This window comes from Camelina sativa, chromosome 10, assembly GCF_030686135.1.
Source record: "Camelina sativa cultivar CO46 ecotype springtype chromosome 10, ASM3068613v1".
NCBI lineage: Eukaryota > Viridiplantae > Streptophyta > Magnoliopsida > Brassicales > Brassicaceae > Camelina > Camelina sativa.
In genome coordinates, this window is record NC_141889.1 from 7188128 (window position 1) to 7198338 (window position 10211).

General features: G+C 38.6%; 1 protein-coding gene, 1 non-coding gene and 1 pseudogene across 4 annotated transcripts; 1 reads left to right on the forward strand and 2 right to left on the reverse strand.

Moving 5' to 3' along the window:
• The first annotated feature begins 1239 nt into the window (after positions 1-1239).
• Positions 1240-8613, forward strand: LOC104720140 (rho GTPase-activating protein REN1-like). 2 transcript variants are annotated; one of them, XM_087469261.1, is made up of 24 exons: positions 1240-1646; positions 1751-1980; positions 2097-2165; positions 2545-2581; positions 2864-2940; positions 3075-3145; positions 3257-3335; positions 3782-3926; positions 4187-4303; positions 4380-4457; positions 4566-4621; positions 4700-4769; positions 5114-5198; positions 5296-5539; positions 5768-6001; positions 6192-6479; positions 6597-6655; positions 6779-6839; positions 6953-7036; positions 7133-7246; positions 7329-7498; positions 7596-7659; positions 7740-7874; positions 7949-8613. In XM_087469261.1, exons 2-24 carry the CDS (start codon positions 1798-1800, stop codon positions 8279-8281), a joined length of 2853 nt encoding a protein of 950 aa, XP_087325387.1. In that variant the 5' UTR covers positions 1240-1646; positions 1751-1797; the 3' UTR covers positions 8282-8613. The 2 variants fall into 2 exon arrangements, with proteins under 2 accessions (XP_087325387.1, XP_087325388.1); XM_087469262.1 differs by lacking the exon at positions 1240-1646 and having other exon boundaries at positions 1658-1980.
• Positions 8528-9803, reverse strand: LOC104717817 (mitochondrial uncoupling protein 4 pseudogene; annotated as a pseudogene). Its single transcript, XR_015568493.1, has one exon. The product of XR_015568493.1 is annotated as a mitochondrial uncoupling protein 4 pseudogene (transcript).
• Positions 9804-9980: 177 nt separating this feature from the next.
• On the reverse strand, positions 9981-10062 carry TRNAS-GCU (transfer RNA serine (anticodon GCU)). The gene has a single exon. It is a non-coding gene; the product is annotated as a tRNA-Ser (tRNA).
• Between the last annotated feature and the right edge of the window lie 149 nt (positions 10063-10211).

Consider the following 10211-nt stretch of genomic DNA (forward strand, 5'->3'; position numbering starts at 1 on the left):
AGTACAATGAAGACGTCCAAATTTTACATATTTCGGAACTTAATTAATATACACTAGATTATGATCTGCGGTGCATGTGGGGTAAGTTTTTTTTTGTTTTTTTGTTAATATACTATTTTAATACTAATTTTGCTAATATACTTTTTTGTTAATTTTAATAATTTAATATATAAACCGTGGTATAATGCACAATAATTTTTCTTTACTATAATCTTAATTAAATCAGTTTGATTCGACATATTTTATATTGATGTTATTAAAACATTAAAATGAGGATTTATCCTGTATTGAAATATTATATTACTGATAGTTTATTTTTTAGTATTATTAATTCAATCTTGTAATGTCATATAACCCGTCATGTAATATAACTTGTTTGTGTAATTTTAAAAATTTAATATGTTTAAATATTTATAATTTTAAACTTTTTATTAAGTTTAGATATATTAGTTATAAATTATAAACTTTTTAAAATTTTATAATTTACTATATACAGCAAATTTACTATATATGTATATACAGTAAAACAATAGTATCATAAATCTTAAGACTCTAAGTCTATAGACTATAACACAAATTTGGATTATGAGGGAGGTCAGCTGACCCCCCCCCTCACGGGCCTCACCTCTTGTCCGCCATTGTGTTTGATATAATTTTTTTGTTGTTCATACAGTGAATAACATATAGTTAAAGCTGAAAAAAATGTTAGACTTCATGAGAGCTGAAAAAAAAAGGATAGTTAAAGCTTGCAATAGTTGCATAAGTTATAAAAATGAATAGTATATTGAACCACCACCTATCACAAAAAAAAAAAAAAAAAAAAAAACTCGAAACGCAGACGAATGAACGAGTCCCCATGCACGCAGCAACATTCTCCAAAAGATAAAATCGTTTATACTAATGAATCACGTAGATCTATATATACAATCTATTCAAACTCAAGAGAGATGCCTAAAGCCTATATAATTAACAAGAAAACATAATAATAATAAAAGAGAGAAAGCGGTGGAGGGAGGGTCGTGCAGAGCACGATTCAGAAATATTACTGAGAAGGTCAGATGGTCAAATGTAATGTAAGGTTGTCATTTTCCCTTTTTTTTTTTTCATCATTTTGATTTATATCTAATAATACCAAAATTAATGCCTTTAGAATGTAATAATTGGTGAGACTTCACTATAGAGACAAATCAATTATAGCACATAATCCATATATATAAACTATAGAATAGAGAATTAATTACAAGAGTGTTAATTTTTTTGATAAATAGAGAAAATAGTAATGGTTGGAGTTTGGAGAAAGAGAGGATGAAGAGGTCAAAGGGGGAGAAAAGAGGGAAAAAATTTTCCCTCCAAGAAAGGAAGGGAGATGATGACGTGGACAACTGCCAGAGAGAGGCAGAGAGAGAGAGAGAGAAGAGTCTAGTCTGGGGGGGTTTCCTCTCTTTTCGCCCATTTTTATCGCTTCTCCTCAAACTCCGTTGAAACTCTCTAATCAATCAATCACAATAATCAATAATCATTCTCGCCATTTCTCTCTATTCTCACCCCCCAAATTACCAAAATCAGTAGTTTTTTTTTTTTTAATTTTTTTGGTTAATAATTTTATTAATTATCAAATCATCCTTCAGATCGAAATCAAATCTAAGGTTTGTTTCTCGAATTCATATTATTCATGGCATCTTCTCGTCAGAATTCGATTCCGTTTACCCTCTCCTCGAATTTGATGACCGTACATTCTTCTTCTCTTTAGTGTGCTCCCCCGGTCCGTACGTAACGTATATGGCGTGAACCCGAGTTATGGCTAACAAAAACGCAGAACCATCATCATCATCATCATCATCATCATCATCATCATCATCATCATCATCATCATCATCATCATCATCATCGTCCTCACAGCCTCAGGCTCAGCCAAACCAACAACAACAACAGCAGCAGCAGCAGCCTAGCGCTAATGAACAACAAGAGCAGGAGTCTCATGTGCGTCTCTCTCTCTCTCTCTCTCTCCTTTTTATGATTTTTTTTTGGATATTTATCTCCGAGAAAAATACCAATCAATGTTCGTTTTTTTTTTTGTTTGTTTGTTCCGATCTCAGGGTGACACCTGTAGCATTCCTCAAACGCAGTCTGGGAACACAGACTCGCGTACCCGTGGTGGCAACACGGTAAAAATTTACTCCCTCCTATTTGGCATTGTGATTGAATTTGACTCTGCAATGGAAGAAGACTAGCTAGCTAGGTGAAATATGTGAAAATGCTCCTTCAGAATCCCTTTTTGGTTACAATTCCCCTGTCTTCTCCATCGGTCATTGTTGCGCCATAATGAGCATTTATATAATCAATTTTTTAGGCTTGTTCTGTGTTTCTTATGATCAATTTTACATTCCGAGCTAGAAGGATCGTTGTATGATTTTATTGAATTGGATTCATTGCGTCATTGACTTAGGGATTGAGTTTTTTGCGTTTTCAGGTTGAATTATTTATGCCTGATGTTGTTGAATTCATCTTAAGATATCTCTGACTCTCTTTTTGTTGACTTTTTAGGTTTTCAAGAGTGGACCGCTATCTATATCATCAAAAGGTAATCGTATGATGCTCTATTCTCTTAGGATGTATACTTAGTTCAGTGTAGCCTTTCTTAGGATGATGAGATGAGAGTTGTTCTATTTAGGATGAGATGTTGTCTTAATTCTGACTGGGGGACATTTATCACGTGAAGTGGGTTTTGTAGGCGGGTTGAACCCAGATAGTGGTGATACTATACTATGACGGCACTTGCACAAAAACCACTAGGCTACATGTCTTATTCAGTGGCTATATCTCAAAAATTGTCTCTCATCACTTTCTGTTTTATTTAATACAGGGATTGGCTGGACATCATGGAAGAAACGATGGTTTATTTTGACGCGTACTTCACTTGTTTTCTTTCGAAGTGACCCTGTAAGCACTTTTTTCTTTGAAGATATTTTTTGAAAATATCCTATATCAGATATAGTTTTTACAATTTTATACGAGGCATGAGCCCGTTATTATTACAGAGAATGGGTATCTCATATTGTCTGTTCATCTTTCAGAGTGCAGTCCAACAGAGGGGCAGTGAGGTCAACCTGACCCTTGGGGGAATTGATCTCAACAATTCAGGCAGGTTGGCTTATTACTCGAATCATTAAAATCTTCTTCTTCATATATGATGATGTATTATGTTATTCTATGGTTCGGTGTTACTGACATCATAGAACTTCGAACTATCTTTTAGTGTGGTTGTTAAGGCAGATAAGAAGCTGTTGACTGTTCTCTTCCCTGACGGTCGTGATGGACGTGCCTTTACACTTAAGGTTTTTCTCATCACTTTTGTTCTCTGTCATTGGTCTCCTTAATCTTGTTTATATCAATCTCATTTTGCATCTTATATTACGCCCTGAAAATTTCTATGCATTCAGAACCGTTCCTTTGCTTTTTTTGGCTACATGGGTGCCAGTGCTACAACACCGGAATCCAATCTTTACCTCCTTAAAACTGTTTATTTATTTATTTAGTGAAACTCTGTTTTGTTATGGATGTATTTTCTGACTACCGAGAAATGTAAACCGATTCTCTACTTAGAATCCGCTGATTAATCGTCTATTCTAATGTGCTTTTATCTTTATTATCGTGTTAGCATAGCAGCCTGTGTAAGTTCAAAGTTTGACTTTGAAGAATATTTTGGCCTAATCATAAATCACTAAAGGACCGAGAATCAATGATGAATTAACTTTGACCTTGTGATTGTTTTTTTTTGAAGGCTGACACTATGGAGGATCTATATGAGTGGAAAGCTGCTCTGGAAAATGCTTTGACACAGGCACCAAGTGCTTCCCATGTTATGGGTCAAAATGGTATATTCAGGAATGATCATGCCGATCCCGCTGTTGGTGCTGATGAAAAGAGTATGTTTGTCACCTTTTCAATGGTTTAGTCTTTAAATATATAACAAGATATGTTATGTCTTAAGTGTTGTGAGGATGTCAAAGTTTCCTCCTCTCTAGAAAATAAGCAACGTTAGAATATTATTATGTTAACATATGTTCCCTGTCTGGAGTTAAAGGCTGACCAGTTCGTGTTGAAAGGCTCCCCAAATTATGGGCATTCAGTAGATATCGAAAGATAAGTTCATTAGACAATGATGCACTTTTTCATATTCTTACAGAAGATGAGACACCAACAAAATCAACTGTCCTTGGAAGGCCAGTATTACTTGCTTTAGAAGATGTCGATGGAGCTCCATCATTCTTGGAAAAGGCCCTTAGATTTGTTGAAGATCATGGTATTAGTTTTAAGCTTTCAGCTTGATTTGCTGCTTCTTTCACTCTGAGCTGAAATAAAACAACAATATCCTGCAGGAGTCAGGATTGAAGGAATCTTGAGACAAGCTGCCGATGTTGATGATGTTGAACACAGGATTCGCGAATATGAGCAAGGTTTGATTTTTTAAGTATATGTACACGATTACGTGTATTTTATTCTTCTTCTTTTTTTGTTTCTTTCCTGCTTTGTGCAAGTTATTAATACGTAGGCACTTGGTTCAGGAAAAAATGATTTCAGTCCCGAGGAGGATGCTCATGTTATTGCTGATTGCCTTAAGGTACCTGCTATTATTCAGTACAATGCTGAGTTAGCCTATCACTCTTAAACCTCTCTAACTGTATCAATAAATGTGCAGTATTTTCTCAGAGAGTTGCCTTCCTCTCCGGTGCCTGCATCTTGTTGCAACGCCCTTCTGGAAGCTTGCCGTAAGTTTATCATTCTTTTTCTGTTTTATTTAATGTGTGTGTGTGTCCTCTTCCTTGGTGCTCCATCAAAAGCATTTATCTACCTTGGGGGTTACTGTGATCATTATAGTGCTTACTGTTAAGGACAATCAGATGCCTCCATCTTAAATTTGACTGAAAATCTCTTTTTGGACATACATATCTACTTTTGTTGTGTTTGTTATTTTTGTTGCTTTCTACAGAATGACATATTATTAGACAATATCTAGAACTTAGTCAGGATTGATAATAAAAATTGGAATTTGCTCGCCTATTCTCCTTGCAACATATCATATTTCCAGTTTTCTGACGCGTAGCTTTACTAGGTACTGACCGTGGCAATAGAGTCAATGCTATGCGGGCAGCAATCTGTGAATCATTCCCTGAACCAAATCGTCGCCTATTGCAAAGGTTGTCTCTTTTCCACATTTAGCTTACGAAACTGATTAACATGCTTATAGGGTAAAATAACTTTTGTCATTAGTTCTGATTGTTTGTCCTCTTTCAGAATCCTGATGATGATGCAGACTGTAGCCTCTAACAAAACCGTGAACCGGATGAACACAAACGCCGTTGCAGCTTGTATGGCACCTTTACTTCTTCGACCCCTTCTGGCTGGTGACTGTGAAATTGAAAATGATTTTGATGTCGGCGGTGATGGTTCTATGCAACTTCTGCAAGCAGCTGCAGCAGCGAATCATGCCCAGGCTATAGTGATAACATTATTAGAAGAATATGAAAGTATATTTGGAGTAAGACTATACTTCTCAAGTTCTCTCTATGATTCAGGACCTTCTTAGTCACATGATCATAAATGATGAAGTGGTTTCCTCTCTGCATAGTAATCCGTTCTTTATTACATTAGTATAGTGAAAGCATTGGAGGCAGTGTGAAATGACAACTCCGGATCTTATCATAGTTGCACTTGTGTGCTTATTTTCAGCCACTGACTTCTAGCTTCATAAATGGTCTGTCTGCAGGAAGGTTCCCTGTCACCGGGCTTGTACTCTGACTCAGAAGAAAGTGGTAGTGGGACAGAGGAGGGATCTGATGATGAAGAGTATGATGATGATGATGATTATGATGGCACCCAGGGATCTGATGACTACACAGATGAGGAAGAGGAACTAGAAAATGAATCTGATGGATCATACAGTGAGGGTGCCGCCTCAGACGACAAATATGCAGACAGCATTGATCCTGATGAACATAAGGCACGTTCATATACTAATCTTCTATATTTAATCTATTTCCCGAAAAGTAATCTTACGATTAAAAGGAGTATTTCCATTACAAATGAGTTACATATTTGGATTCTAGAATTTATTTTAAAGTTTACATTGATGGTACAAGTTCCTTGGTCCTCATCCTTTCTTACTATTGTGTTTGCACTGTTTTCTGCAGATAAATGATAATTTAAGTCCTGTATCAAAATCCCCGAAAGCAAGTAGGGAGCCTAAGAAGCTTTTATCTGGCTCCAGACGATCTTCACTACCACGACACAATGACGGAAAAAAGGATGAGGAAATCGTGGCAAGAGGAGCTGATAATGCAGAGGTAAAGGCTGTTGTAGAGGTCTCGAAACCTGAAGATAAGAATTCATCAACATCAGATGTGGCATCTAGCACTCGAAAACCGTCAACATTATCTGATGCACCAGGAGGAAGTAAAAGGCATTGGGGCCGTACCCCTGTAAGTTTATTTTTCCTTCTGCCTTTATTATTTCGAGGGACCAGCTCTCTATGTGTTTTATCTATCTCTTAAGGGGGTCCAGACATATACTAAAAGGTTGGTGTTTTATGTGCTCAGGGGAAGAAAAACCTGTCAATGGAATCTATTGATTTCACAGCGGAAGTGGATGAGGACAAGTAAGTATTATCATCTTGACAAATGATTTACATCGTTATGGTTCTTACAAAACTTCAAATTTGTTTGGACTAGAATTGATGTGGTTTACATGGGTTTCATCTGAAACTGTTAATATTCTGCAGTGCTGACATTGAGAGACTTGAGTCAACCAAATTGGAGCTGCAAAACAAAATTACAGAAGAGGTCACGATAAGTCCTTTTGAGTATCTTTGCCTTTGCTACCTCGTTTGGCAATGCAAGTGATGATTTTTAAAAATATGTATGACCTGTAACAACCTCCATGTTTGGTAGAACAGGTCAAAAACAATGCAGTTCTACAGGCTAGTTTGGAGCGACGGAAGAAGGCTTTGTACGGGCGGCGCCAAGCTCTAGAGCAAGATGTAAGTGTAAAATAAAACTATATCTTAGCTATGTGAAGTTTGTTTTATTGAGTGTCTATGTTTAGGTTTATGAATTTGTGTTATACCTTCCTCTAGGTGGAAAGACTACAAGAACAGTTGCAGCAAGAGAGAGACAGGAAATTAGCCCTGGAAACAGGACTGAACGTGTCAAAAGGGAATCAACCTATTCCAGAAACAATCGATGAAAAGGTTGCTCTTCATCTTTGTCTAGCAACTAGTTGATCTTTTGGCTGGTTAAAAAAAGTACATAACTTGGAAGACCTGTCTGCAGTTGAAGAAAGATCTGCAAGACGTAGCTCAGGCGGAGGCTGATATTGCCAACTTGGAACATAAAGTTGATGATCTTGAAAATAGACTTGGTCAACAGGACGTAAAAGCCTCTGGTTCCACGCATGGTAACAGCAAAGAATCTCGGAAAATGCCAGAGCACAATGCAAAGATGTAAAGGATTCACAACAGATTCACATTTAACCTCACAACCTTTGATTTAAACCATATCAAAGCTAATTAGTAGTTTTCTTTCAACTTTGTCACACAGGAAGGAGAAACAAAAGGATATTGAAGCAGCCTCTACTCACATTTTTGAAAGGTCAACGTCCAAGGTAACCACTGTGATATATGTCTATCAAATTTTGTTTTCTTCCTATGTATTTATCCACTCAAGACGGGCAACATTTTGCAGGATGGGCAAACGGCTGCAAGAGAAAATGAGACGGAGAAGCAACAGGATTCACGGAGCAAAAGCTCGCAACAAGAAATGTCACGTGGCAGCTCAAACCTGGCAGGCATGTCAAAGAGGTCTGGCACAAAGGGAGAGGTAAGCTTCATACTGAAACCATTAAATTTCATCCAAATATCGTTCAAAAACTAGAAGCTGAGTGCAACAAACAGGGAAGCACAACAACAACTTCTGCACTTTCCAAATTGACAATGCGACTCAACTTCCTGAAGGAGAGGCGAAGTCAGATTGCAAACGAGCTCCAAAACATGGACAAAGGAAGATCTTCAGGGCAACCCAGTCCATCCTCAGGGCAAAACCGTGTATCAGAGGAAACCGAGAAAGGATCAGGGTCAAACTCGAACAAGGACTCAGACAGTGGCAAAATCCAAAGCGCACATGTTCTTGACAGAGGAAGATCCGAGAACGGAGGAGGAGACAGAGGCAGAGGATCATCTGGAGGAAGCCAGATTCCCAACACTACACCGAGAACCTTTTCCAGATGATCTCTTTCTTAGAGCTGCTTTACTCCAGATGTACAGCCGCCAAATTAACTCCAGCACCATTTTATGCCTTATTCTTTCACCCCAACAACAAAATAACAGATTCATTCTTTTTTAGTCCACTCCTCTCTGTCTCTCTTATCTTGCTTCAGCCTTTTCTTTGACCAAATAAACTACACATTTTTTCTGTTTGTGTTTCAACTGTACGTTGGATCTGTTGTTTTGGTAGTGAACATTCACATCAGTATAGAAACAAAAAAATTGAATTTGTATTTATAACAAACGATGATTGAACAAAAAATATATTGAACTCCTCTCTCCCTCTTTTGGGTTCACTTCTGTATTTCAAAAATGAATAAATCAATAGTATAAAGTAGTCGTCATCATCAATAAAAGAATAGTAGTACTAGTAGTAGTATCAAAAATCACGAAGCAGCTTCTTGATTTGCTCCAAGGTAACGAAGAGAACAACAGTGAAAGGTCCTTGCCTACAAACCGTAGGAACAAAGCCTTTATAAAGAGCCATTGCTCCTTCAGCTCTAACCGTCTTAACCGCACAATCCAACGCGCCTTCGTACGCTCCCACCTTCATATTCATCACTCTCGTCTTTATCACATCCACCGGATTCGAAGCCACCGAAGCAACAAACCCCGCCGCGAAACTCGCAACCACGTGAGTCCCGAGCCCATCCTCAATCACACCACTCTCCAGTATCCCTTCCTTGAACTGATCGTAAGACGCAAGCTGAGCTGCAGTCACAATCATCGCTCTGTTAATCGTCAAAGCAGAGCCACGCCACAAGCTCGTTACGCCTTCTCCTTTCACCATGCTCTTGATTGCGTCTCCTACTCCGGCGTAGTTACGACGCTGTGCTAAAGGAAGCCTCCCGTCAGCTTGCATCCTAACCATCGCCACGTCGGCTGGATTTCCAACGGCGGCTCCGATCCCACCAGCGACAAGCCCCGCATCGATCTTACGACTCAGACTCAGCTTCCCTGACTCAGGATCAGACCATTTGGTCTTAAGCACTTCGTATAGACCCATCCTGGTGGTGGAATAGAGAGTCTGACGGAGAAGAGTAGCGGAGACGCCGGAGAATAACGCGGCGGCGCCTTCCGACTTGACGATGTTGATTCCGAGTGAAATCGGTCCAATTTTGGGAACGGAAGAGGTGGTGGTGGTCTCGGCGAGAAAAGCTGCAGGGGAAGAGTTGGGGAAAGCGAGAGCTGGACGGAGGAGAGTGACGGTGGTGGAGGAAGGAGCTTCGCCGTGGAGCTGAAGACGAACCTTGATGAGATCGAGAGGGTGAGTGGAACAACCGGCGATTACAGAGGCAATCCCACCTTCGACGAAACTTTTAGCGCTCATTTTTGTGGAAATCGGAAGGAAGAGAGAATGAAATTGAGATTTGTTGTTTTGTGAAGACGATGAAGAAGGAGAAGAGGGAAACAAAAGGGTATTTATTTGTAGTAAAGGTTTTGTCTTGTGTTCAATGTTGACGACGAACGATGAGTGTGAGAGTGTGATCTCGATCATTAAAGTAAACCCTAATTAAGTCAGTCAGATTCGCCGGGTCCAAAAAAAGTAGAAAAACGTGTGAGTGAGTCAGAGACAGCCCACTGTTATCTTTATGGGCTTACGACCGAGACGTGTGTTTTAATTGGGCCTTTTCACCTTTTATGTCTAAAGGAAAAAAATAAACGTCGCCTGAGAGATTCGAACTCTCGCGGGGAGACCCCATGTACTTAGCAGGCACACGCCTTAACCACTCGGCCAAAGCGACTTGTTGTTATCACTTCTGGGTAGCCTCTTATTATAGATACTGCAATGATTTCTTTAGTGTGCAACTAGTACAATTTCTTTTGTAGTGTATTTTCTAATTTTATTTGTAAAAATTTCTTTCATTTAGGCAATATAAATTTAAATTTATAC